This window comes from Acinonyx jubatus, chromosome C2, assembly GCF_027475565.1.
Source record: "Acinonyx jubatus isolate Ajub_Pintada_27869175 chromosome C2, VMU_Ajub_asm_v1.0, whole genome shotgun sequence".
Taxonomy (NCBI): Eukaryota; Metazoa; Chordata; class Mammalia; order Carnivora; family Felidae; genus Acinonyx; species Acinonyx jubatus.
In genome coordinates this window covers 122,686,359-122,714,196 of record NC_069384.1, presented here as the reverse complement: position 1 = coordinate 122,714,196, position 27,838 = coordinate 122,686,359, and the positions used below count along the sequence as shown (strand labels likewise).

At 42.3% G+C, this 27,838-nt stretch overlaps 2 protein-coding genes across 18 annotated transcripts in view; one reads left to right on the top strand and one right to left on the bottom strand.

The window, feature by feature from the left end:
* The window catches only part of CEP70 (centrosomal protein 70), an 84,449-nt gene extending 72,849 nt beyond the window's left edge, over positions 1 to 11,600 (bottom strand). For 6 of the 12 annotated variants that reach the window (XM_027061744.2, XM_027061743.2, XM_027061749.2 and 3 more), the window contains exon 1: positions 1,319 to 1,600. The gene's annotated coding sequence lies outside the window, so the exon portion shown is untranslated. Of the gene's footprint in view, positions 1 to 1,318; positions 1,603 to 3,112; positions 3,244 to 11,460 lie in introns of those variants that run through there. The other 6 variants (XM_053221395.1, XM_015082471.3, XM_053221398.1 and 3 more) reach the window with 3 other exon arrangements.
* On the top strand, positions 11,332 to 26,749 carry FAIM (Fas apoptotic inhibitory molecule). Of its 6 annotated transcripts, none has more exons than XM_027061757.2 (6): positions 11,718 to 11,905; positions 16,113 to 16,171; positions 17,259 to 17,391; positions 17,922 to 18,150; positions 23,198 to 23,247; positions 26,298 to 26,749. In XM_027061757.2, the coding sequence occupies exons 2-6, from the start codon at positions 16,128 to 16,130 to the stop codon at positions 26,445 to 26,447; spliced, it is 606 nt and encodes a 201-aa protein (XP_026917558.1). In that variant the 5' UTR covers positions 11,718 to 11,905; positions 16,113 to 16,127; the 3' UTR covers positions 26,448 to 26,749. The 6 variants fall into 6 exon arrangements, with proteins under 6 accessions (XP_014937967.2, XP_026917558.1, XP_053077374.1 ...); XM_015082480.3 differs by lacking the exon at positions 11,718 to 11,905 and adding an exon at positions 12,038 to 12,482; XM_015082481.3 differs by lacking the exons at positions 11,718 to 11,905; positions 16,113 to 16,171 and adding an exon at positions 11,332 to 11,597.
* The last annotated feature ends 1,089 nt before the right edge of the window (positions 26,750 to 27,838 follow it).

The window sequence follows — 27,838 nt, the reverse complement described above, 5'->3', positions numbered from 1 at the left end:
GCCCTGCATCTGGCTCTGTGCTGACAGCCTGGAGCCTGCTTCTGATTCTGTGTCTCCCTATCTCTCTGCTCCTCCCCTGTTCATTCTCTCTCTCTCAAAAATACACATTAAAAAATTTTTTTTTAAATGTACTTGTTTTTCACCCCTTTTGGGGGGAAAAGCTGTAAATAACAAACCATGGCCTGTAATGATTCTTTCTCAATTGAGTCACGTCAAAATCTGTAATTAGCTTTCTCAAAAGCAAATATCTCACATTACTGCAATAAATGGAACACGCAATGCTTTCGAAGTCTCTGGTCTCTATTAAATACAGTATTCGATAAATGCTTTCGAAGTCTCTGGTCTCTACTCCAAAAACATGCCAACATGCTGCTTAATTTTCTTAGGAAGGAGTGAATCTACCACAAATAAGGAAATGGGAGTGGGGATTGGATGTCATCTCCACCCAATCATTCGGCCCTAGAAGAAGGTACACAAAGGGCCAGAACACACCTCTCCCGCCTTTGAAGCAGAAGCTGTGGACAAAACCCTAGTCAGCCACCTCTTCCTCAAGGGGCGGGGGGCGGGGGGCGGTAGGGGAGGGAGGCCGGAGTGCACTTGGCAATACAGAAAGTAAAAACAAACTCATGCAGAAGAGTGGAACCTATATGGGTAATGCCTGCACACTGCTTAATATTACTATGGTCAGAAAATAAGTGGTAGTAGAAACCCTTCCTGTGTGGTCCCTAGGTGACGGATCTCAGCCTTCTGAAATTTCCACCTAATTTTCTTAACACAATCAAATTAGACTCCGCAGGGAGGTAGCGGTCCTCCCAATCTGGAATGAGCATAACGAACCGTTCCACTCACCCACCCCTTCTTGTATTCTCCTTTTGCTCCCTTCTCAGACACCTGACACTGACAAGTGAAGCGGGTCGGCCCTGGCCCACTCTTGTAGATGGAGGAAATTACCTAGGGCTTATCCGCAACCCGGATCCGCCAGGTATCAATACCCGCGCCAGTATCAATCTAAGCCTTACACTTAGTGCCTCACTTTACCTTCTCAACCACCACGTAAGGCAAGAATTACCAGCTGTAGGCTACGAATGAAGCTGAAGCGCGGAGACGTTTAATGCGCAGCCAAAGACGGCAAGGGCCGGGGAGCCAGGGCTCGAACCACGTTTGTCCTTATACTGGTATACTTGTGACTGGTGTGCTTTCTGGGGGGACCTGACAAAGGTCGGTCTGGCCACTCGGCGGCACCAGCGGCGGCCGATTTCAGGGGTGCTTTCGGGAGGGGCTCCGACCGATGCCTCCGCGATACCCCTACGCCACTCACCTTCCTCAGCCGCGGCCTCCCACCAGCAGCGCGCCCGGCCCGGCCCGGCTCGGCTCAGCCCTCTCCGGCCCCGCCTCCGCGACCGTTACCGCGCCTTGGGAGACCAGCCAATCCAACTGGAGCGCGGCGAGGAGCGGGCCTCGGCTACGCCTCCGAACGCCGCTAGCTGTTTCCTCCCGCAACCGGGGGAGGCTAGGCGGGCCCAGCGCCCGGTTGGCTTCGCAGCTGGAGGCGGGGCTTATATTCGCGTAGACCAGAGTGCGCCGCGCTTGCGGTCTGCGCCTGCGCACCTTCATTGCTCTTTCAACATTTTCTGGCCTCGCAGGTGCTGGTCGCAGCCACCTGGAAACTCATTTGTCCGGGAGACCGCAGAAATACATACTTAAGGCAGTTGGTGAAAGTGAGGCCGGGGCGAGGTGGCCAAGGCACGCTGTCCTCCATACACACAGTCAAGCCGTGACTGCGAGCTCTTGCTACAGGACTAGTCAGCCTGTTCTCCAGGTTACAGACCTGGCTGAGCACAGCAGCACCTGGCATTTGGAGAACCCCCGTGCGTGTTTGTTGATGACATTTTACCCTTGTATTCAGCATTTTCAAATCCCCACGAAGCGTCAGGCCCTACATCACGCTCCAGAAACGCAGAGGTGGACGAATGGAGATGCTCAAAGTTCAGTTAGGGAGATGGATATATGCTCTGAAATTCAGATACAGTATGATAGGCATAATCCGAGGATTTTGTGTAGGGCGCAGAAGGGAAAGAGAAGCATTACCTAAATCGGTTACTGAAGTCTTCCTAGCTGGCTGCATTTTAGAATCTCCCGGGGAGCTTTGAAAACTTGGTGCTCAAGCCCCAGACCGCTTAAATCAGAATCTCCAGGGTGGGATTCAGGTGCCATAGTTTGTCGGTAGTCTCTCCCCAGGTGATTCCAATGTGCAGCCAATCTCAAGAACTGCAAACCTAGAGAAATGGTTCTGAATGGTAGGAGTTCCCCAGCAATACAAAGGAAAGACAGAGAAAACTTCCTGTGCATATTAAATAACTCCAAAGCACATTATTATAATGCTCAGGTTACAAGTGCACAGTAAACCTTATTATTATTTGTCATTAAATCTGGGCCCCTTCGGGACCGCCCATATCTGCTCTCGCTTAAAACCTAACTCCCAAAGCTTTTACAAATATAATGGAACTTACTGAGAGCTTTCTGACAAAACTGAGTAGTATGTTGCATCACTGGAGATGGGGAGGAGGAATGCCTTGACAGGTGTGCTAAAAAGCTGGGACTTTATCCAGGGGATGATGGGAAACCATAGACAAGTTTTCAAAGAGGTAATAAAATGGAAATGTTTTTGTTTGGGTATCTTTAGGCCTAATTTTCATGCATCTTGAGAATACAGATAAAAACTGAAGGGCCAGTCAGTTGAGCATCAGATTCTTAATTTCAGCTCAGGTCATGATCCCAGGATTGCAGGATCGAGCCCTGTGTCAGGCTCCATGCAGAGCCTGCTTAAGATTCTCTCCCCTACTCTTCCCCTTTCCCCCACCCGCGTGAACTCTCTCTCAAATTAGAAAAAAAAAAAAAACAAAAACTTTTTTAACCTGTAGGAACAGCTCCACCATATACAAACATGATCACAGCTTTTTTCCCCCACAAAATGAAATCACCTCACTATTCTATTCCCAGAATAATAAATTCAGAATCTACAAATAGGTCCCTTCCTTACTACCATTTTCAAAAACTCATAGCGGGTTAAGTGATCCAAAAATTCCTAGTAGAAAATACAACTTCCACACACCTGAAGAGAAGGCTTGGAGTCTCATCTGCCCGATATAGTCGTTGCACGTTACAGCCACATGGTGTCGCTGTTTGACGATCTGTAGTTACCAGGTCTGTGGTGTTGCAGGTCCCAAAGGGGCCAACAAGGATCTCCAACAGAAGGCATTAATCATAATGTGTCTCACAAGGAAGTCTCAGGGTCATAGCTTTTAGGGTACAATACTTTCAGGCCCATATTCAGCCCTCTTCTAGGCAGCTGGGGCCATTATGAGTTTCAGCTCTGGGTCTGCTCCATGCAAACATGTTCTCACCCCTGCCCCAACCCCTTTCCCTACCTGCCTATTCACACTAGCAATAGTTAATAAATAGATTTTCATCTTCGACCCTTGAAACAGAGTCCCACTGCTTGCCTTTTCCAAGACAATAGGGTGATTTTCCCACTCTTCTGAGTGTAGCTGCCTTAATTGTAGCCAGGAAACCAAATATCACAGGTCCATTGGGATCATTTTGGCCTCAGATAATAGAAAACCCAATTCAAACTGTTTACTTAAAAAATAAGGAAATTTATTATCTCACATAACAGAAGGTCCACAGGCAAAACAGACTTTAAGGCTGGTGAACTCAATGGTTCAACAAGTTATCAAGGACCCAATTGCTACCAGGCTCTCTGCCCTGCTGTAAACATGGTAGGTTTCAAATTCCTACTAAAGTGATTTTCCAGATGTCTACCAGGAGCAATCAGGACCCTATACTTTTTTTTTCCATCTATAATGTTTCCATCCAGTTTTTTTGAGTCAATTAGGTCTCACAGGCCCATATGCTGCTTCCCAATCAATATCTGTCTAGCAAATGTGAAGATGGAGTAACCCTTTTCTGGAAGGGGAAAAGGGTTACCATAATTGGAATTGACATGGGTGGGTGGTCATTGAGTCACATAAATTGCAAGGTGGAGGTATGGCTATTTGAGTAAAACTGCCGTCCTGTAAGGGTCAAGAGGACAACGGATGCTAGATGCATAATCACCAGTATCTTTTACAATCTTCAAAGCACAAGAAGGCTGATTACTCTCTATTTCCTAACAAGAGAGCCTCCTCTTCATTACTCCTGGATTTTGTGTGTATCAAGTGGAAGGGAGGAAGTTCTACAGCACTGTCCTCCAAAGGAATTTCTTTATTACGACCATCAAGGCCTTTTCAGCACCTCTCTTTGCTAGAGAAGTAAAAGGCTCTGCACACAAGTTGTCTTAGCATTCTGCTGCATTGGTCTCAAGTTTTCTGTGAGTCTTCATTGACCCACCAGAATGTTAATGGTTCTAAACACTCATTTAACATTTATTTACAAAAATGTATTAAGCACCCATTAAGTGTCAGGGACTAATCTAGATCTGAGTTTACAGTGGTGAGTGAACCAGATGTGATTCCTGCCCTCATGGTGTTCATGATCTAGTTGGGAAGAGAAATATGAAGGATAAAAACCCTCAAATAAGCATTAGTTATGATAAGTCTATGAAGAGAACAGAGGTGTGTGGAGGAGCCTCTCTCAGGAAGTGACATTTAAGCTGAGATCCAAAGGCTGTCTTCATTTCAGCTTACTGCTTTCCTCTGTGCTTTGTCTTCCCAGTATAAATTACAGCCTTCGTTAACAATTAAAACAGAACTTTTCATTTCAAAACTTCTAAACTGATTCTCAAATTTTTCTCCTAAGCATAAAACTATCAATGTTATTCCATAACAAAGAGTATGCCACATACGAATGGCATTTGGTGATGAATTCTTGAAGAGTCTTCAATTTACAAGTCTTGTAGACTTAGAATCCTTAATTACACTAATACATTTGTTTCTGCCTCTCCTATGAGAATTTGAACTCTGGGGACACGGATCATATCTTACCTTTTCCAGCACCTAGCACAGTCCCTGGCACATAATAGATACTTAGTACAGTGTTGAGTGGCATTGTTAAATTTGAGTCGGTTTTATACAGGGGTCTTTCACCTTCAGGAGCCATTTTCCATATGAAAGACCATAAGCAAACAGCTCAAACATATTAATAACAAATGCTCAAGAATCAATACAGATTAACAATAGTTATATTAATTGAACCTTTAAAATGTATCAAGCTCTAGGCTAAACACTTTTATTTTCTAATTTCTTGACTCTTCACAGCAACCTTAACATAAGTACTGTTGTTATCTTCATTTTATAAATGACCAAATTGGAAAATAGGAATTTAAAAAAAAAAAAAAAAAAAAAAGACTTGCTAAGATGACACAGCTAGTATGTGGCAGAGCCAGGATCTGAAACCAGCACTCAGCTCCAAGGCCGATTTCATTAACCACTTTATCAACCACTTCTCTTGATGGGCATCTGCTCTACCATAAGATGGGTATGCATTTATTCCAATTCGAAGTTATTTCATCTGTGCATTAGTTATCTATTGGTACATAACAAATTATCCCTAAACACAGCCCCTTAAAACAAAAACGTAATATCTTGACATGTCTGTGGCTCAGGAACACAGGGGGGCTTATCTGGATGGTCTGGACAGAATCTTTCATGAGGTTGCAGTCAACCTGTTAGCCTGGGTTGGTCGTCTCAAGGTTCAACTGGGGCCGAAGGATTCACTTCCAAACTGACCCATGTGGTTACTGGCAGGGCTCAGTTTGTTCCTTATCAAGCGAGCCTCTCCACAGCCTGCCTGGGTACCCCCAAAACATGACAGCTTCCCACAGAGGGAGTGTCCAAGAGAATGTGTGAGCACCTAAGACAAAAGCTGAAGTCTTTTTTATAACCTAATCCAGGATGTCACATATCATCACTTCTGCTATATGCTATTAATCACACAGACCAACTATAGTAAAACATAGTAGAGGACTATACAACGATGTGAATACCAAGAAGTGAGGATCCTTGGGAGCCATCTTGGAAGCAACTTACCACAATCTGTTTCCTCATTTTTTGTGAGTGCCTCCTCCACTAGAATGTAAACTTCAAAATAACTTTTTATTTATTTATTTTTTAAAGATTTTATATTTAAGTAATCTCTACACTTAACACGGGGCTTGAACTCACAACCCCGAGATCAAGAGTTGCATGCTCCGCTGACTAAACCAGTCAGGCACCCCTCAAATAATTTTTCAAAAAATTTTTTTTAATGTTTATTTATTTTTGAGACAGAGAGAGACAGAGCATGAATGGGGGAGGGGCAGAGAGAGAGGGAGACACAGAATCGGAAGCAGGCTCCAGGCTCCGAGCCATCAGCCCAGAGCCTGACGCGGGGCTCCAACTCACAAACTGTGAGATCGTGACCTTAGCTGAAGTCCGGCGCTCAACCGACTGAGCCACCCAGGCGCCCCTCAAATAATTTTTCAAAAGCAGGGCTCTATCATACCTAAGAACATTACTTATATAATTTTTTTTCTTTTTATACTAAAAAAATAATAATAGGGGCACCTGGATGGCTCAGTTGGTTAAGCATCCAACTCTTGATTTCAGTTGATGTCATAATTTCATGGTTTGTGAGATTAAGCCCCACATAGAGCTCTCCACTGACAGTGTGGAGTGTGCTTGGCATTCTCTTATCTCCCTCTCTGTCCCTCCCCTCATTCGTTCTCTCTCTCTCTCAATATAAATAAACATTTACAAAATAATAATCATTTCCTTTCTGGTTTTCCAGAAAGCAAATCTCAAAGGAGATGAAACAAAATTTTGAGCTGAACCCAAAGCTATGAGAGATACACATATCGAGAGGAGTGTTACCTATACGTAAATACCTACTCAGCACAGTCAGGAGCAAGTCAGGGGGAACTGAGCCCAAGATTCCTGCATTGACTAGGACTCTGGAAGCATGTTAAAGTGGGTCCAGATCAGTGGATCTCCCGAGCTCCCAGATACAATTATCTCAAAATAAAATTTTTAAAAAAATCACCAATAGACCTACACTAAAATAACTTCTAAGTATGTACTTTAGAAAGAAGACAAGTGATCAAAGACAAGTCTGAGATGCAGGGATTGTTGAGAAAAAATGATAAACAGGTAGACAAATCTAAACAAACATCATGTAATACAGTATAATGATCATGAAGGCAAATCTGTGGGCTGAAAAAAAGGACAGACTAAAATGAAAATGGGGGCAGCCATTGGAGTTAGAGTATTCCAAGGTCCTTGTGTTGTTTGTAAGAAGAGGTGGGATGTTTAGGCCTTGTTAAGTATGCAATGTAAAATTTCAAGGGTAGCCATTCGAAGAAGAGGAATAGAGCCAATGACTTCTAAGCCAGTAGACAGAAAAAGTGGAATAAGAAAACAAAACCTAAGTCTACTTTTAAGAATTCAAGAAAGGAGGGGTTTCTGGGTGGCTCAGTTGGTTAGGTGTCTGACTTCAGCTCAGGTCATGATCTCGCAGTTCATGAGTTTGAGCCTGTCAGCTCAGGTCATGATCTCGCAGGTCATGATTTCGAGCCTGTGTCGGGCTCGGTGTTGACAGCTCAGAGCCTGGAGCCTGCTTCTGATTTTGCGTCTCCCTTTCTCTCTGCATCTCCCCTACTCACACACTGTCTCTCTCTGTCAAAAATAAACATTAAACAATTTTTGAAAGAATGCAAGAAAGGAGAATAAAAAGCAGAACAAAGGTGGGACAATTAGAAAGCTAAAGGTAAAATAGTAGAGACAAGCCAAATACACTAGTAATAATAAATTGACAATATATAATTCAAAATGGGATAGTTCAAAACACCCCTCTTCATTATTATTTTTAATAAATTTATACCCCTCCACCCATTTCTCCCCCCATCAACCTCTGAAGGCCACCAATCTGTTCTCTGTATCTATGAGCTTATTTTTGCTTTTCTTTTTAGATTCCACCTATAAGAGACATATACATTATTTGTCATTCTCTGTCTGACTTATTTCACTTAGCATAGTGTCCTTGAGGTCCATTCATGTTGTCACAAATGGCAGAATTTCCTTCTCTTTTACAGCTGAATAATAATAATAGTGTGTGTGTGGCAGGGTGGGGCGGGGGGGGGTGTCTATACCCAGAAATGAAAGTGCTGGATCATAGCATAGTTCTATTCTTAATTTTTTTTAAACCTCCATACTGTTTTCCACAGTAGCTACACCAAATTACATTCCTACTAACAGGGCACAAGGGTTTCCTTTTCTCCGTATCCTTGTCAACACTTGTTATTTCTTGTCTTAGATAATATACATTCTAACAGGTATAAGCTATTCATGTATATAATTTCTATATAACTACAGAGGGTGAGCTTGGAAGGAAACACTAAATTTATGTTCATGTTGGCCTTTGGGGAAGAGAAGCAAGTAATGGTGCTGGAGTTGCAAATCAAATAGGGTTTGATCTGCAACGTTTTCTTCTATTAAAATTTTTCACTGAGCCAATATTTAATGATGGTCAGTCAATTCTAGGTAGCAGCAATATGGGTATTGTTCTATACTTTTCTATGCTTTTTAAATTTTTCAAAATAAACATGATACAAATTTTTACAAATCTTTACCAACTGGAATATGTGTCTGTACCGCCTTCCTTTGGCTCTTTGTTCTAATTAAGGGTTTATCTACAAACCCCAATCTCCACATGACTCAAACCAAAACCTACTTTCTCCTGAAATTTTCAAGCTTCTCTTGAAGTTCTACAAAATCACCCTGTTGTACTGCTTCTCCACTTTCTGTGTTTGTGTAGGGAGAGCCACAGCCTCCTTGGGCTGAGGGGAAGATGCCTAAGCCCCAGCAGCCTGGCCGGCAGCAAGAGACTGTTGTTACTGGCACTGGTCTGGACACACCACCCTCTGAGGCCAGAATCCTGGGCCCTGTGCTTGTTTCTCAAGCACTGGTGCCTCTTTCTTTAAACATATCACCAGCGGTTGGGCTGTACCAATACTGGAAGGGCATATGGAAAATTTTCATTCTTGTAGGTATCAGACTAGAAAACTTTTCCCTTTTATTTTGATCTCTGTTCATACTGTGTAAAAAATTCAGGAAATCAGTCAAACGCATTAACAATTCCCTTTTCAGGGCGCCTGGTCAGTTATGCGTCCTACTCCTGATTTTGGCTCAGAGCAGGAACTCATGGTCCCTGAGATGGAGCCCTGCCTCAGGCTCTGTGCTGACAGCTCAGAGCCTACTTGGGATTCTCTCTCTCTCTCTGTCTCTCTCTGCCTCTTCCTCCCTCCCTCCCTCACACCCCCCCACCAAATAAACAAACACTTATAAAAAAAAATTCCCTGTTCAAATGGAGGCCCAATGAAAACATGGAGAATGGTGAATGAAAACATTTTTAGCTGCTCTCCTAAAATACATCACTGATGAGATGCCTGGCTGGCTCAGTTGATAGAGCACATGATTCTTTTTTTCTTTCTTTTTTTTCATTTTAAAGTAGAGCATGTGACTCTTGATCTTGGGGTTGTAAGTTCAAGCCCTACGTTGGTATAAAGATTACTTAAAAATAAAATCTTTTTTCCCATCCCCTTGAGAGAGAGAGAGCAAACACACAAAAGCAGGGAGGGGCACAGGGAAAGGGAGAGAGGGACAGAGGGACAGAAGGAGGGAGGGAGGGAGAGGGAGAGAGGGAGAGAGAGAGAGAGAGAGAGAGAGAGAGAGAGAGAGTGAGTCAGTCCCAAGGAGGCTCCATGCCCAGCACAGAGCCCAATGTGGGGCTCCATCCCATGATGGTGAGATTATGCCCCAAGCCAAAATCAATAGTAGGACGCCTAACCAATTGAGCCACCCACCCACCCCCAAAATAAGAACAAATTAATAATCTGAGAGTGAGAATAAGTCAGAAGCATGGGGTACCTGGTTGGCTCAGTCAGTAGGACATGTGACTCTTGATCTTGTGGTTGTGAGTTTGAGCCCCATGTTGGGCATAGAGATTAGTTTGGGGCGGGGGACGTAGAGTCAAAAGCAGAATCAGCTTGAATTAATACATTTATACTCAAGTTCAATACCTTTCACCGTGTTTTCTTCAGACTTTCTTTCCATAACAATCCTGTCTGGTAACAAGTGACTATTGCTACCTCTACTGTCCTGGGCCCCTGGGAATAAGTAGGTGGAAAATGTAGCCTAAACTGGTATGTTCCTTAATGCCAGTTATCTGAGAAATTCTACCCAAAGAGAAAAGAGGGGAACAAGCCAGCGGAGGAATCAGACGGCACTGCCTATTCGTGGTGCAGGCTTGAGTGTACCTCATGAATGTATTCTGCAGACCCTGAGCAAAGGAACTTCGCAGGACTCTAAGAACAGGCCCAGATTTTTATTCAAGCACAATCAACACTTTTCTATTAACAGGCCCTGTTAACATGAACTTCTTGCATCCCACAGGCCTCATTCCACATGCCGGCCCTGCAACTGCTGAAGTGCTTTGGGTCTCTCTGTAATACAATCACTGGACTATTGTGAAAATAAACAGATGACAATATATAAGGACATAGCAAGCATTCAACAAATTATACCTTTCTGATCTTGTAGAGAATATCCAGATTTCTAAAGTTTTACCAGAAAATATGATCCTTCCTTAAACAGTATCACTGAGCTGCTTCCCAACCAAGGTTTCCTGGTCCTAGCCCAACAACTCACTAAGGACTAAGAAAAAGTAATTAGGGAGGTGTCTTAGCCCTGTCCCATCCCTGAAAATTTCCACTCTGGGCCTTTTATCTGCCGCCCCTAACTCATTCTTTCAACATTTATTGAAAACTTTCTGTTCCAGACACTGATTTAGAAGAAAATTACAAATATGAAGAGTCTTTGTCTTAGAAGAGTTTTCAATACAAGGTAGCAAACAAGAAATCAGTGCTCACTAAGCAGAATCCTTGTAACATAATTTGCTTAAGAATTCAATCATTATGACTTTGCAGACTGATTAATCTATTAATACATTGTTTCCTATTGTCTCTCAACTTCCCTTTCACTCACGCACTTGCTCAGCATCTTGCACTGTGCTGATGTGGGAGATGCAAGAGTGAGAGCCAAGCACCCATTGCCCCTGCCTTTAAGGACCTCAGTCTACTATTAAATTACACATTAAGCAACAATTACACAAGTAATTACACACCCTGGCAGGGACTAAGGAGAATTCCAAGTGCTGCAAGTCTTCAGGGCCAAGTCAGTTTTCCTTAAGAAATGATATCTGAAGAGCAAGCTCAACAAGAAAGTGGAGGATAACTAAGGGAAAAAGCAGGGAGGAGTGCCCAGCAGAGGGAAGAGCATCCGCAGAGGCCCGCAGGGGCGGGGAGAAAGAGCTTGCATCATCTGAGAATCTACACGGGGCCTCATGCCCGCTTAAAGAGTTTGGGTCCTTATGGAAGCGGCCAGAGCCATAAACAGATTTTCAAAGAACGAAGGCCATAATCAGATTTACCTGCCCGGTGGCTTCAGAGAAGACACAGGTTCTGTTTTGGCCACCAGGTTATCCCGGGCGTCCAGCCTCGCGCTGGCTATCAGCGGGGCTTACCAACCTCGGCTGGCGGGACGACTGGACGCGGTGCGGGACTTAAGGTTTGGAGCGGGGAAGGGCGGGGAGAGGTGCCCGTGCAGAGAGCGCTAAGACGTCCTCTGAGGCAACGGGCGGGGCTGGGTCTGCGGTGCGCGGGGGCGGGTGGCGGCCTGCGCTGGGCACCTCCGGGGACCTGAAGCGCCAGAGAGTCGGCGCGCACGGGACTGGAGGCTGCCGGGCTTTCAGCTTACGCGGAGGAGGCGTCCGGTTCTCGGCGAAGGGAACAAGCCTACGCGGCCTAAGTGGCAGAGCCCGAACCCGCGCGTTGCGGGTCCACGACGCAGAGCCTCCCGCGGTCCACGGCGGCCAGGTGAGCCCCGCGGCGCAGGTGAGGCGGCCCCCAGAAGCCTCTGCGCTGGAGCGCGGCGGCGGCGGCGGCCATCTCGAGGCGGCGGCGGCGGGCGCTGCTAGCGGTGGGCGGTGTTTCCGCGGACCCGTGAGACGCCGCGGGTGAGGCCTCAGGCGGTGCTGGGGTGTTCCGGGCGTGTCGCGTCTGCAGGGCCGAGGGCAGAGGCGGGACCGAGCGGCAGGCCGCGGGTCTCCCCTGCCCGCCCAGGCCCTGCGACCTTAGGATAATACACTTCCTGCCGCTTTTTCCATGGACGCACAAGCAGACCGTATTTGTGCAGACCCTAGATCGTGAGGTGCCGTAACGCGGCTTCTTGGCCAAAGGATGCATTACGGGCAGCTACCCGTGGCTTCGCGTATTTTCCTGGGTCCTTTGTATTGGCCACACTGGACTGCGTTCGTGTGCGCCAAGCTGACCGCCGCATCCATCCCCGGGGCCTGGCCCGGGCTGTACGTGCAGTTTGTTGAGTGACCGGACTGTGATTTACTTCGTGGATGCCGCGCCGCGCCCCGCTCCCCCGCTGTCGGTGAACTTGCAGGTGGTTTTCAGTTTGTAGCTATTACAGAAAGCAGTTCGTTGAGCCCCCTGGTTCACGAAGCTTCCTGACTCTTCTGGAGGTCCCAGGGCTTCACAGGGTTCTGGGCGTACAGTGTGAACGCCTACTTGTTGAAAAGTGACCTCCCTTGTGGCTGGCCTTACCTAGAGCTTTTGCTGAAAAGGGAACTATGAATGTGTTAGTAATTCAAAACTGACTTGGGTTTAGCTTGGACATACTATTACAGTACCCAGTACACTTAAAACCCAATTTAAGGCAAAATTCAATCTGGGTTTAGATGAACAGTGGAAACGTCTTAATGTTTGGAGCATATTCTGAAACATGACTGTTGGATCGCTAGGGAAGAGACTTTAAAAGATGCGCTGATGTCTAGATACTTAAGTTTTCTTTGAAGACATGTAAAAAGTGTTGAGTGAGTGACATCATCTTCATCCATGAAAAAAATGGAATTTGTTTTTCCATCCTTTTCATTTACATTTTTAAAGTTTTGTTATTAAATAGAGGGAATTTTCTTTGTAATGATCATTTTCCAGTGTGGTCACATGATCCTGAAAATTAAGTGTATGTATAAGAGTTTATTTTTTAAAACTTAAAAAAATTTTTTTTTTTTTTTGAGAGAGAGAGACAGAACGGCAGAGGGGCAGAGACAGAGGGAGGCACAGAATCTGAAGCAGGCTCCAGGCTCTGAGCTGTCAGCACAGAGCTGGATGTAGGGCTTGAACTTACAAACTGTGAGATCACGACCTGAGCCGAAGTCGGACACTTAACAGACTGAGTCAATCAGGTGCCCCATTCTCTCAGGTTTTAAAGCCAAGTCTCTGGGCGCCTGGGTGGCTCAGTCAGTTAAGTGGCCGACTTCAGCTCAGGTCATGATCTCACGGTCCGGGAGTTCAAGCCCCGCGTTGGGCTCTGTGCTGACAGCTCAGAGCCTGGAGCCTGTTTCAGATTCTGTGTCTCCGTCTCTCTGACCCTCCCCTGTTCATGCTCGTTCTCTCCCTGTCTCAAAAATAAATTAAAACGTTAAAAAAAAAAATTAAAAAAAAAAAGATAAAGCCAAGTCTCTTCTCTCTCCTTACCCACTTAGCAGGCCAGTATCCTTTCTCTGTGGGCCCATTCTGTCCTTCACTGCTTCCCTTTTCAAGGACACTCCTATGGTTCTGTTGTAGTCATCTTTTGGTCTCTCTAGAGCCCCTCACTCTGAGCTTAGTGTCCAGCTGAGTGCCTGGCACATAAGTGACTGATAACTATCAGCAAGGTGAATGAATTTAGAATATGACATGTGTTTATTAAGTCCAGTTTGTAACTTAGAGATGTGTGACAGATATTTATCATTATTCAATGAGTAATGGAGATATTGGGAACAAGGACAGTTGTGATCATCTTTCAGTTATAGATATAATCACATTTCAAGAAACACTACCAGAAGGGCACCTAGGTCTTTTTTTTTTTTTTAACAATTTAGTTGAAGTATAATTCACATACCATACAATTCACCCATTTAAAGTATACAGTGTCTTTTTGTATATTACACTATTAATTTTTTTAAGTAGTAGCAAAATACATATGACATAAAATTTGCCATTTTAGCCATCTTTTTCTTTTAAATGTTTATTTTTGAGAGAGTGAGAGACTAGGGTAGGGGCAGAGAGAAAGGGGGACAGAGGATCTGAAGTGGGCTCTGTACTGACAGCAGAGAGCCTGATGCGGGGCTCTTGAACCATGAGATCGTGACCTGAGCTGGAGATGGATGCTTAGCCAACAGCCACCCAGGTGCCCCAGCCATTGTAACCATCCTTAAGGGTACAATTCAGTGGCATTAAGCACATTCACAATTTGGTGCAACCATCACAATTTCCAAAGCTTTTTAGCACCTTAGATAGATGCTCCATAAATAAATGAATGTATAAATAAATGTTGATAGTTTAGGGGAAAATTTCAAAAAATAAATGTGATTTTGATTTCTCACTTCCCTTCTAATTTGTTGTGTTGTCTTTTATACTCCTATATGAGAAGTTATTGTAATTAAGATAGTACTATGCCTTTATGTTAGTGTGATAATATTAAAGTCCCTTGTCATGGAAAAACTGGGCAATTCTTTCAAGTTTGAATGCGGAATTACTGAGCTCTATAAGGTCTTTAAAAGTTATAAAGCAAAATTTGAATGATATCCCTAAGCCCACTCTGATGTGCAAAGGATGGCTTATCCAAGTTTATATTCTGTTTGGCTTCCTCTATTGCTATGTATTCTCTTTGCTTTTATAGGTGCAGGATACCCTCCACTTTCATAGGAGATATCCTAGGGCTTCTAGAAAGACTAGAAAATTTCACAAATTGTTAAGGTGCTACCAAAAAAAAAAAAAAAATTATTCTAGCTACAAAGTGTTTTGAAGTTTTATCTAATTTTTATTCTAAAATTTGTATGTTTGCCTGTTGGAGTGCTTTTATCAGTACTAATTTCTTCTTTGACATCCTTTTAAAAATAATTTGTGGCTTCTGACTGTTTCCAGCTAAAGAAGTTGGGCAATCTCCCATTTTTAACAAGGAGGGAGCACCCTTGGGCAACTATAGGGAAAAGGCTAGGCCAGAGTAGATTTTGGAAGCAAAAAATAGTTGAGCCTATTTTTCGGTAGGTTTGGCAGGGGTACAGGCTGTTAATCTCAAATCTCCAAATGTGGAGGGTTTCCTATGCATGTGTGAATATGTGTGCTTTTGATTTTAGTAAAATTTAATTAGTATTATAGCCCAGTTAATTCTGTGGTATTTGCATTGGAGTACTGGGCTCTAATTCTGGCTCAGGCCCTACTAGTGACCTGAGCAAACCACATAACTTTTGTGGATTCATTATTGGCACTAGTAAATTAAGTGGGGTCGAGTAAGTGGATAAATTAAGTTTGCTGTTGGGAAACAGCACTAGCATATCCTTGGCTGCTACCTGCAAACTTGTCATTTCTTTGAAGTTCTCTAAAAAAATTTTTAAAAATTTATTATATTTTTTATTAAGTAAGCTCTATACCCAACGTGAGGCTTGAACTTACGACCCCGAGATCAAGAGTTGCATGGTCTACTGGCTGAGCTAACCATGTGCCCCCCCCAAAATTTTTAAGTTATATATTCCGACATAATGTATATTCTAAAATTTAATATTATGATTGCATTTAAATTTGTTACCACCCTGTAACATTGATGCTTCCTGAGATGCATTCTGTGTATCCTGGAGTTTTATGTATTCCCTGACCTACACCTCACACCCTTGGGGCTTCTTATACCTTGATTTGAGAAGCACAGGACCCAGAGGACCTCTAGGTCTCTTGCAGCTCTGATGTGGTATAATATTTGGAATAAACTAAAGTTTATTCTCTAGCTTTAGGAAATTATACATTTATAACAGGGAAAAATATGATTGGCCAATGTGCATGACTTAATTTCTTTTCCTGAAATTGGAGGTTGCAATTCTATTGTATGTAAAAGCTGGTTTCATCAGAAACTGCATGCAATTTAAGAAATGGATTGCAAACTTAGAAAAAACCCTTTGCAGATGTTATCTTTGTTGCTCTCAATCTTTCTTTGCTGCAATTCTGCTTTCTTCTTTCCTGGCTGCTAATTGGATTAAAGGCTATTTTGCCAACCATGGCATCTGGAGATGACAGTCCTATCTTTGAAGATGACGAAAGGTAAATGTCTTGCATGGCAGTAAAACTAGCTTTTGAAATTTTCAAGATTGTTTTAATCACTCAGGAGTTATTTATCCAGGCTACTTTTGTTAAGCACACATTTTGTAAAGTTGCGGAATGCTTGGTTTTGCTTTTCTGTGATTTAAAGCAAGGGTAGTAAACACTTGGCATGTAGGTGGCTGCCACCAACATGGCACGTCTTTTCCCGTAGGGCCTGATATAAGGTCTCCAAACCCATCTTAGCACAGAGTTCCTGGCAGTCACTTCAAAATGACAAAAAATCCATTTACCATTTCTGATTTAGAGCACACAAAAGACATTAGAGTGAATAAGGAGTAAGATGTAGTTAAAAGAACAGGCTCAAAAATATTTTATGTATGTCTTATATAACATGTCATTCACACAGGACTCATATAGGATGAATGCTATATATTTTATATTAACATATTAATATCAAACATATGTATTTAATTTGTGCCAGAACCTTATGACAAAACAGAATCCTTTATTTTTTAAATAAGATTACTATAGTAAAGACAAGAATTACCATTTTCCATTTTTTTCTCTCTTATTATAGGACATTTCTTCTATGACTTTTATTTTTCTTAGTATAATGAATTAGAACCCTTTTTGTTAAAATGAATCCTAATTGGTTTAAGTATGAAATGTTTGGAGAGTTTTTGTTTTGGAGTGAATGGATCTGAGGAAGAAAAACCAGAATTAAATACTGTGCTTTCTAAATGGGGGTGCAGGGGAGAAGTAGAGACTTTTTACTGACCTTTCCAAGCATTATTCTGTAGCCAAGCTTAGAATACTATCCTGGATAAACTGATTGGCTCTTAATCCTATTAATATTAAGGTGACTTTGTTTGGAATTATCCGACTACATACCCATATATAGTAGTTTCATCTTAAAGGAAGAGTGCACAAGAGGGAGAAGATAGTTATATGTACTGTGAGTAGAATTTCTCAGTTACTATCACTTTAACATTTTCTAATTTTATGGGTTAAAAAATCTGATATTTTTACCTGGAAAGATAAATTACTGTTTTTGGTCTATTATAATTGCTTCATTTTATTCCCTTAGCCCTCCTTATAGCCTGGAAAAAATGACGGATCTCGTAGCCGTTTGGGATGTTGCTTTAAGTGACGGAGTCCATAAGATTGAATTTGAACATGGGACCACATCAGGCAAACGAGTGGTATATGTAGATGGGAAGGTAGGGAAAAAATGCTTGATTTTGTTAATATAGATTCTTCATGTATGAATTCAGGGCTTTTCTCTTACAGTGGTTATCTTTATATTTTGGCCTGTATCATTTTGCTGGACAAAGCAAACTATTTATAGTTACAGAATCCATAAACTATATAACATTTAAACTTCAAGTGCTTTTATTTTGTAAAATATTTGGATCATGAAAGAATAAAATTATACCTAAATAGCACTGCTATTTACTCACTTTAATTATACCATTTCTTGGGGTGCCTGGCTCAGTCAGTTATGCATATGACTCAATTTCGGCTCAGGTCACGATCTCATGGTTTGTGAGTTCAAGCCCCTCATCAGGCTCCTTGCTGACAGCACAGAGCCTGCTTGGGATTCTCTCCTTCTCTCTCTACCCCTCCCCCACAATCACTTGCTCTCTCTCTCAAAATAAATAAACTTAAAATTTTTTAAATTATAGCATTTCTATAAATATTAAATTTTCTTCCATTTGTGTGTTTTCAACTTTTATGTTTTATTGCTTAGGAAGAGATAAGAAAAGAATGGATGTTCAAATTAGTGGGCAAAGAAACCTTCTGTGTTGGAGCTGCAAAGACAAAAGCAACGATAAATATAGATGCTATCAGTGGATTTGCATATGAATATACTCTGGAAATTAATGGGAAGAGTCTCAAGAAGTATATGGAGAACAGGTCAAAAACCACCAATACTTGGGTATTACATTTGGATGGTGAGGACTTTAGAGTCGTTTTGGGTGAGTGCTGTTTCTGCAGAATTCATTGGCTTTTTATGATGGTTGTTAATTAGTCCCTCTTGTGAGAGCTTTGAATAGACAGAGTGTAAGGGTAGGTATATTTTTCTTTTTTTTTTTTTTTTTTAATGTTTGTTTATTAGAGAGAGAGAGAGAGAGAGAGAGAGAGAGAGAGAGTGGGTACACTAGTTGGGGGGAGGGGCAGGAGAGGGAAACACAGAATTGGAAGCAGGCTCCAGGCTCGGAGCTGTCAGTACAGAGGCCAATGTGGGGCTTGAACTCATGAACCATGAGATCATGACTCAAACCAAAGTCAGACCCTCAACTGACTGAGCCACCCAGACGCCCCAGCGTAGGTGTATTTTTGATGTGTCTTGTGTGAATGAAGTATTCATTTAATTGATATGTGAGAACCAGATTTTATAGTGACAGTTTTGAGGATGATAAACAGGTTAAAAAAAAGAGAAATATTGATGTAGACATTTGCTATTTATTATTGATATTTCTATTATTTAATATTATTATATTTCTCTTTAAAAGGATGTGTAAAGACAGTTGGAGGGGCACCTGGGTGGCTCAGTTGGTTAAGCGTCCAGCTTCAGCTCAGGTCATGATCTCATGGTTCATGAGTTTAAGCCCCACGTCGGGCTCTCTGCTGATAGGTTGGAGCCTGGAGCCTGCTTCCAATTCTGTCTCTCTCTCTCTCTCTCTCTCTCTCAAAAATAAATAAACATTAAAAAAAAAAAAAAAAGACCGTTGGAAATCTAAGATTGATTAATAACCAGGGACTTTTTCTCCAGGTAGCAATAGGTTTAGTACTGCAACAGATCAAAATTGTCAAAGTCCAGATAAAGTAGATTAAAAAATAAAACGTAGTAAGCCATTGATCTTTAAACTAAGTTTTTTTGTTACAGATTGCCATCTGTGTTGTTTCTACCAGGCCTACAAAACTTAAGAGACAAATATTTACCAGTTACTATCCTTTCTCTCTTCTGGTACTCCAAGTATTTCCTGCTTCTCAAATCATTAAGACCATTTGGATCATCTCATTAATTCATTGATTCACTTATTTAGATGATATCGAGTACCTACGAAATACCAGTTAGCATATCAGTCACTGAGGATACATAGATGAAGAGATGTTGTCCATACCTGTAAAGATTCTGCAGTCTAGTCAAATGCTAGAAAATGCCTTTTTATTTTTTTTAAGTTTATTTATTTACTTTTGAGTGAGGGGGAAGGGGCAGCGAGAGAGGGAGACAGAATCCCAAGCAGGCTCTGAGTTGTTAGGGAAAAGCCCATGCGAGGCTTGAATTCACGAATGGTGAGGTCGTGACCTGAGCCAGAATCAAGAGTCAGGTGCCTAACCGACTGAACCACCCAGGCACCCCTACAAATACCGTTTTATAAAAATTTTTTTAAGAATGAAAAATGTTGCTGGGGCGCCTGGGTGGCTCAGTCGGTTAAGCGTCCGACTTCGGCTCAGGTCATGATCTCGTGGCTTGGGCTCTGTGCTGACAGCTCAGAGCCTGGAGCCTGCTTTGGATTCTGTGTCTCCCTCTCTCTCTGCCCCTCCTCCCGCTCATGCTGTGTGTGTGTGTCTCTCTCTCTCAAAAATAAATATTCAAAAAAAAAAATAAATAAATAAAATGAAAAATGTTGGGGCTCCTGACTGGCTCAGGATTTTGAGTATGATCTCAGGGTTGTGAGTTTGAACCCCATGTTGGTATAGAGACTACTTAAAAATAAAATCTTAAAAAAGAATGAAAAATGTTTGGAGCACTGGCTGGAAGTACATGGATTTTGTGGATTGCATTTCTGTGATGTTTCTCTGTTTCTTTTTCCTTTTTTAAAAAGTATATATATTTTTAAATGTTTTATTTTTAAGTAATCTCTGTTACCCAGTGTGGGGCTCAAACTTACAACCCTGAGATCAAGAGTCGCATGCTCTACCAACTGGGCCAGCCAGGCACCTGCATTTCTCTAATATTTCCTATACATTGGTAGTTGACTGAAGAATTGGTCAGATTTAGCTTTGATTTTTTTTTTCTGGCAACACTACTTTATAATTTCGTTATATCAAGAGGCACATGTTGTTTCGTTATATCAAGAGGCACATGTTTTTTTTTTATGTCGCCAACCTTTAATACCTAATGTTTGTATCCATTAATTCATTAGCAGTTGCCAAATGGTGATATTCTGGAATATTTCTAAAATAAGAAACTTCCTGTCATCTGTCTGGTTGCACAGAGTTACAATTTGTATAACAAATGCAGAATAACACTTGTTTTGCCTTTACCAGTTTTCAAAATACTGAATTGGAACATATTCTCCTCTAAAGGTGATTGTTTACGGTTTTTTGGTCGTTATTAACTCATGGATTTAAACAATTTGGTGTGTGTCACAACAAATTGAAGTTATTATCCTTATTGACCCTCACATTGTCCCAGTTTTGGCCAATGGTGTATTGTTTAGATTTACTCCTGAGTCCTTTTGACACATCCTTGGTAGACATTGAAAGCTTCCTTGCAATCTGGTATGACAAGATGTCTTAGGCTCATTTGAACATTTTCTACTCAGACATGAAATCACCCCTTTTTCCAAAATGCCCTGGTTTCTAGTAGAGGCAAGTGGTATTTCAGGAGCATAATCTGGGCATACGATAAAGATGCTCATTATTTTTAGGAAAGCTGCAGGAAGGCAGAGGGAAGAGGCTCCAAGACGCACATGCTCCAGGACCTCCTATGACTCACTGAATCCACTTCTGAGCAGCAATGACTGAATACTTTATCAGATAGATATGTTCTTTTTTTTAACATACATACTTGAATAGGTGCTATACTTATATGATTCAGAAATCATAATGATGGGAAAAGATATATGCAGAAATTTCTTTCCACCCCTATTCCCATCCACCCTGTTTCCTCAATAAAGATAAGCTTTTTTTTTTTTTTTAATAATGAGCCCTTCCAGTGTTTCATTATTCAGAGTCAAGCAAATACAAATATTTTACTACTGCCTTATTTCATAAAAGCCTCTTGTTTTATTGACTTATTTGTATATTCGGAGGATCCTCTTCTACCAGCACATAAAGAAGTTTCTCATACTTTTTTTTATAGCTGCGGAGTAAGTCTCAGTAGTCAGTAAAATAGTTTATTTAACTCATCCCTGACAGATGGGCGTTTGGGCTATTTCTAACCTGCTGCTGTTAGAAGCAGTGTTGGATGAATAGCTTTGTTCACCTGCCTCTTGGAATTTGGTTCACATATCCCTTTAGCATAAAATCCCAGAAGTGGGAAAGTAGGGTCGCTGGATCCAACATCACTGCCCTTGTTGTTTGAGGAGATGGTGCCCGGTTGTCCCTCCTGGTGCTTCTACTGGTTTGTGCTCCCAAGTACCCATTTCCCCACAGGTTCTCCAGCTGAGCATGGTGTCAGATTTTGTTATTTTTTTGATATTCTGCTGCATGAAACGTGGTATTTCAGTGTTGTTCATATTTGCCTTTTTCAAAATTAAGTGAAGTTGAGCATCTTTTCATGTTTGAGGTCCTTTTGTATTTCTTTTCTGATAATGTATCTTCGTGTCCTTTGACCCATTTTCTTTGGGGCTCTTGGTCTTTTTCTCAAGATTAGACTTTTGTCTGTGCTGTGAGCTTCACTTCATTTTTCCCAGTTTGTCATCTATTGTATGAGTTTGCTTATGTGTGTACATGGTTTTTTAAACCATGCAGAAATATTCTTTTATGTAGTCAGATTTGTCCCATTTTTCTTTTATGGTTTCTGGATTAGCAGGTTTCTTCAGAGGTACATTAAAAATAGCTTTAGAAGGAATCTGCGTGCAAGCACATGTCCAGCAAGCACACTAAATAAAATTCCAGTTTTCACCACCACCATGCTTATTTTAGCACTGTGCACTCTGATCAGCTGTTGGGACAAGCTGGGTTTCCCTGCAGCTGCGGCTGGTGAAGCCTCCCGCTCAGGAGGCCACTAGGGCAACATCTGCCCACATCTTTTGGGCCCCTCTGCCTCTGTCTCCCTTTAGCCCAGCTCAAAGGCCTCCCTCCACTCTCTGAGGCTCCCATCTCAAGGTGTGGGGAGAAAAGGATCCCTGTTAGACTGTGTTCCTGGAGTAGATGGCCTATCACAATTAAGCCCCTGACTGGCACCTCAGCCTTGACCCCCAGGCAAGTTTTTGCCTCCTGGGCATCCTGCGCACACAGGTCACGATTCTTTCCAGCCTTCGTTACAACACCTACAGCTCATCTTCTGGCTGCTTAATGACTGCAGTTTTCTCTCCTGCCACCTGCCAGCACACTAATATTTACAAGCAGGCCTGGGGATCCTCTCCCAAAACGCACATATATTGTGCACACGCGCACACATATACACGCCTCCCGAAGTGAGCTCTGGCAGCTTAACCAACAGCCAAGCGTATCGTGGCAGCACTTGGCTCTATACCCAGCGCATACCCAGTAGCACCATACCCAGCACAGCCACCAGGTATACCTGTGTTGTTGATTTTTTATGATCCAATAATTTTCCCCAAAGTGAAACTATTGCAAAAAATGAATAGAGATTCTTGTGCTATCCAGTAGGAAATTAAAGGCTAAATTTCTAAGCCTGACGTGCTGTCCAGCCTGTGTGAACCTCGTGGCAGCCTTTCTTGGTGGCCTTTCTGTGCCGTCATCCAGGTGGGTCAGTGTGACAGACAGGGGAGTCATCTGGTCACGATGACAGTCCATGTGAAAAGCTCCTTCCTCACATTCATTTCTGTGCATCCTCTTAAATACTGAAGTTTGTGCTGTGGTGTTTATTTTGTTTGACAAGGCTTCATCCATTTGTACTGAGACCATGATTTTCTCCTAAAAGAGCGTTTTGTTTCATTTTTGTTTTGTCTGTGAACCAAGAGTAAACATAGTGTCTTCAAATTTAGGAGAATTTGAAAGCCATGAGTACATTTCAAAATCTAGTATATCAAACTTTTCTTAAAATAATGAAGAGTTAACTTTGAGTCATAGAGTATAATTTTTTTTAATTTGTTACTTTTACAGAAAAAGACACTATGGACGTATGGTGTAATGGTAAAAGAATGGAGACAGCAGTAAGTTGACCCTCTGATTACTCTTAGTACCATGAGTGTAGTTGCCATTGAAATGTTGCTGCATTTCCTAATTGTGGAGATTGATAATTAACCAAGGTCATCTCGGTTAACCTCTAAGAACAAGATGAAGTACCCTTGACTCCAAATTCTGAAGACCTTTCCCAGACAGCGCCTGGGGACAGGAAGGGCATGGAAACACCTTATGTTGCGAGCTGGCATCAGCTCTCACCAGCTGGCACCTTTCCTCGCCTGGACCAGACTCTGTCCTAAAAAGCATCCACACATCAAAAACTGCCCCCCCCCCAAAGTTTGGCCTCCTCCTGTGTTTTTCCAAGTTCAGGTGGGGCTCTACACCTCCACTTCTCAAATCTGCATGCATAGGAATCACCTGGGATCTTGTTAAATGCAAACTGTGACACTTCCCTTGGTGCTGCCAATGCTGCTTGTCGGCCCACGGGTCACACTTTGAATAGGAAGGCTTTACATATACCATACTCAAAGCAGATAGTACTTCTCTAAAAGAAAAGTTTTTGAGAAAGAAGTGCTGTGCACAGTGTCGGATGACACAAAGGCAGAGAGGAAAGGGCACTGTCGCAAACCCCAGAAGACAAGTGGAATTTGTAGACCAGCAGTGCCAGGAGGGTACACCGCTCATTGAGGCCAAGCACGACATCCCCGTCACACCCCAGAGTGTTGGGCCCCTGCCGTCAGCTGCTTGCATTGTTATGTGGGATGGATATTGGGATGAATTCGGTGAGGATGAAGTAATAGCGGTGTGCACAGCACAGGGAGCAAGTGGAGACAGAGGAGACCAGTATGGAAAGCACAGAGTGTGGGACTGGGAGCTCACGTCCCTGGGTGGACATTCCGGAGGGCTGTGGGGTCTGCTGGCCAGCAGGGGGCACCATCCCTTGTACCCACCTGTCATGCTAGCTCAGACGTGGCCTTCTGGGCTAGAGGTGACAAGACTCTGCTGTTGTTACGTTTTAGCTAGTTGCACATTGTAGTTGCTGCCATTGTCTCCTTGTCTGTTGTCGGGATAGGAAGGTGGGGAGAGGTGCTCGGAAGGCAGGAGGTCCGGGATGAATTTATTCAGCAGGCTACCGAAGACCTGCTGGGTCTCGTGGCTGTCTGCTTCTGAGGAAGTGCCCACGCCAGAAATCAGAAGTTACAAAGATAAATGCCTCTCTCTTTCTTACTCCTGGTATGAATTCTTGAAGGGATATTTAACCAGGGCTCACTCAACGATCCCCAGAGCTTGAGCCACTCACTCTCCAAGTTAAATCCACTGTTAGAGACTTCTTTTATTCAGAGAGGCTTGGTGAGCACTTCAGTGTTTCACGGCCCCTTGTGGAATCCATTAACGTAGATCAGGCACCTGCTGTGTACCCAATGCCACACCTGGTGGTTCTTGCTGTTCTTTCTTTCCTACCCTGGAATTCTCTAGATGCTCAATCATCAGTTTTTAATCCCCTTCCCTCCCACCCTCAAGGAATTCTCCAGTGCAGATGTAAAGAGAACATTGTTTTGTGGTGTTAAGAATGTGGTCTGTGGTCGTAAATAAGAACTTAACGATAATGTTTATCCACAATGTCTTTGTTCTTCAGTTATTAACAGGGAAGCACAAGTGTTTGGACAATAGCCCTTTACAACCCAGTTGCTTCCTTATTGTAACTACAACCTAATTTGCAGTGTGGTGTTGGCAGCTCTGTGTCTGGGCAGCCTTCCCCAGCACAGTGCACACCTGAGTTAGTTTATTTTCTCTCCTTTTTCTTTTCATCTCAAAGCCTCATGACCAAGATTATGTATCTGTGAGATTGTGCCCCCGCAAGGTGTCAGTACACCTCCCATAAAGAGCCATTGGCCAGAATCTTCTCAGAGCTCAGAAAAAGCTCTACCCAGTGCATCCCATGCTTTCATTGGTTGGATAATATCAGCTACGGGACCTTGCTCTGTCCACTTTGGCTGCCAGGAAGCTCATAGCCAAGTTTTAAGTCTGCTTGTCATTTCTTTCCTTTCTGGCAGAATTCACGTTTATCCTCCAAGCCTCCTGTTCCTTCCTTCTCTGTACTACTTGGCCCCGATCTTTTTACTCTAGATGTTCAGTAGAAATACAATATGAGCCACAGATACGAGTTTCTTGTGTAACTTTTCTAGCAGCCACACTAAAAAGTCTTAAGATGAAATTCATCTTAATAATATATTTGGTTTAAATCAGTATATCCAAAATATTATCATTTAACATGTAATCAACATAAAAAGTTTTTAGAGTTGTTTTACATTCTCTGTTTCATTCTCAGTCTTCCAAACTCAGTGTATATTTTACGTTTAAATAGCACGTTGCATTTCAGAGTCCCCACATCTCACGTGCTCAATTGCCACCTGTGGCCGGTGGCTACTGTGTCTGGAAGAACGGGTCTAGACTCGGTAGTGTTTGCTTCTATGTGACCTGTGTGTTTTACAGTAAATCACCTTACATTCTGAGGAATCAGATTTTCAGAGTGGGTAAGAACATCCCATCCCTTCCTGAAGGGGGCCCTCAGCAACTATTTCACCACTCTGTGCCTCAACCTCCTCACCTCTGCAGTGTGGATAGTAATAATACTTCTAGGACTATAGTAATAGTACTTCTAGTCTATAGACAGGGCTATGCGAGGACACCCTAAAATAATGCATGCGAGCTGTTCTTGATATAGAACAAGTAACTTGGTATAAAGTATGTGTTTGCTATCATGTTTATCATTTTTACTTTTAAAAATAGTTGATACTGTCTACATAGAACATGTTATAGTCACCTAGCCACGTGGTGTAAGGGTTTTTTTTCCCCCCTGAAACATAAGATTCTATAATGAGGGGTACAGGTAAGAAATTTTCGGTTCATAGCAGAGATGTAAAAGCATCTAGCAATACAAGGTTCTAACTTTAATTTTCCAAAGTTTAACATTTAGCTGATAGATACTTCATTATACTACGCTTTTAGATGGTGTTAATGCTCTAGACGAAGATAAATGTTTCTGGAACACTAATTCCTCCTTCTTTTGTTGGCCTAGGGTGAGTTTGTAGATGACGGGACTGAAACTCACTTCAGTGTTGGGAACCATGACTGTTACATAAAGGCTGTCAGTAGTGGGAAGCGGAAAGAAGGGATTATCCATAGTCTCATTGTGGATGATAGAGAAATTCCGGAGATTCTTGAATGACTTCATGATGGTGCATTTTAATCTTAAGAAGTAAAGATCAAGACTTTTAAATTACTGTGGTAATTAAATATGTTCAAGATGTACTTTTTAGTACACTTAGTCTCCCAACTGTTTATTTTTTAGTTACTTAAAATGGTAATATTCCAAGGGTCAAAAAAAAATTATGTACAATCATAAAAATTGCAATTTATTTTGTAAATAATGTAAAGTGTTTTAAAGCCAAATGGAAAATAAGATATGGACCAAAATCACTAATGTTTTACAAGAGGAACTTTAACTATAATAAACACTATAAAATAAAATGGGTGCTGCTTGATTTGTGTTTCTAAAAATGGATGTCTTTGTATATTTTTAACCTATGCAGATAGTCTCTTTAGTTTAAAGCAGTTGGTACATAATGACATGGTTAGTTTAACTGGAGAAAATGAGAAACATTTTCTATCTGGAAACTTAATGTCAAGTCATGTCACAGAAGAATTTAATTAAAAATGGGTTTCTGGAAATGTAGTCATTTTGTTTAATCAGCACAGTAGGGACAAATTAACAAGAGAAAGAAAACAAACTTCTTTACACCAGCATGCCTCACTTGCATCCTCAGGCAGTATTTACTAAAGTCAGAGTTGCTGGGGCACCTGGGTGGCTCATCAGTTGAGTGTCTAACTCTTCACCTCAGATCACGATCTTATGATTCATGAGATCGAGCCCCACGTTGGGCTCCGTGCTGACAGTGCAGAGTCTGCTTGGGATTCTCTCTCTCTTCCTATCTCTGCCCCTCCCCCTGCTTGCATGTGATCCCTCTCTCTCAGTCTCAAAATAAATACATAAATATTAAAAAAAAAAAAAGCTGCATATGGTGTGGGGAGATAGCAACAGCGGGAAGCAGGCCCACCCAAGCACACTCAGAGAGTGCCTCGTCAGGACAGTGAGTGCTTGAGAATTCATTCAGTACTCTTATGGTCTTTCAAGGCAGGATATGGTTTAATAGTAGGACCCTTCATCACAGTATCTCCTGTCTATTCTCACATGGTAATCCTCTGTGAGAGGAGGGATTGATTCTCCGTTTTCTACACTTGCTCTGTCTGATATGGGAGCCATTAGTCATGTGGCTATTTAAGTAAAATTACATACAATTAAAAATTCAAGTCCTTTATTACACCAGCCACATTTCAAGTGCTCAATAGTCACCTGGGGCTAGGGGCAGCCATATTGGACAGTGTAGATACAGAACATATCCATCATCCTACCATATTCTGTGGGGACAGTACTGGCCTGGATACATTGTCTCAAGTATAGTGAGTTGCTCACTAGTGGCGCTGGCAGGATGTAAACCCAGGTTTTTCCTGACCCTGAAGCCCATCCCTTTGTATCTCCCTGCCACTAACCTATTTCTA

Excerpts from the sequence above, each read along its gene's own strand:
- FAIM (XM_015082481.3), top strand. The coding sequence starts at position 11,401 with ATGGAAGCGGCCAGAGCCATAAACAGATTTTCAAAGAACGAAGGCCAT. Across the intron at positions 11,598-17,258 it reads GACGCGGTGCGGGACTTAAG|CCCTCCTTATAGCCTGGAAA; the intron begins GTTTGGAGCGGG and ends TTATTCCCTTAG. Across the intron at positions 17,392-17,921 it reads TGGTATATGTAGATGGGAAG|GAAGAGATAAGAAAAGAATG; the intron begins GTAGGGAAAAAA and ends TTTATTGCTTAG.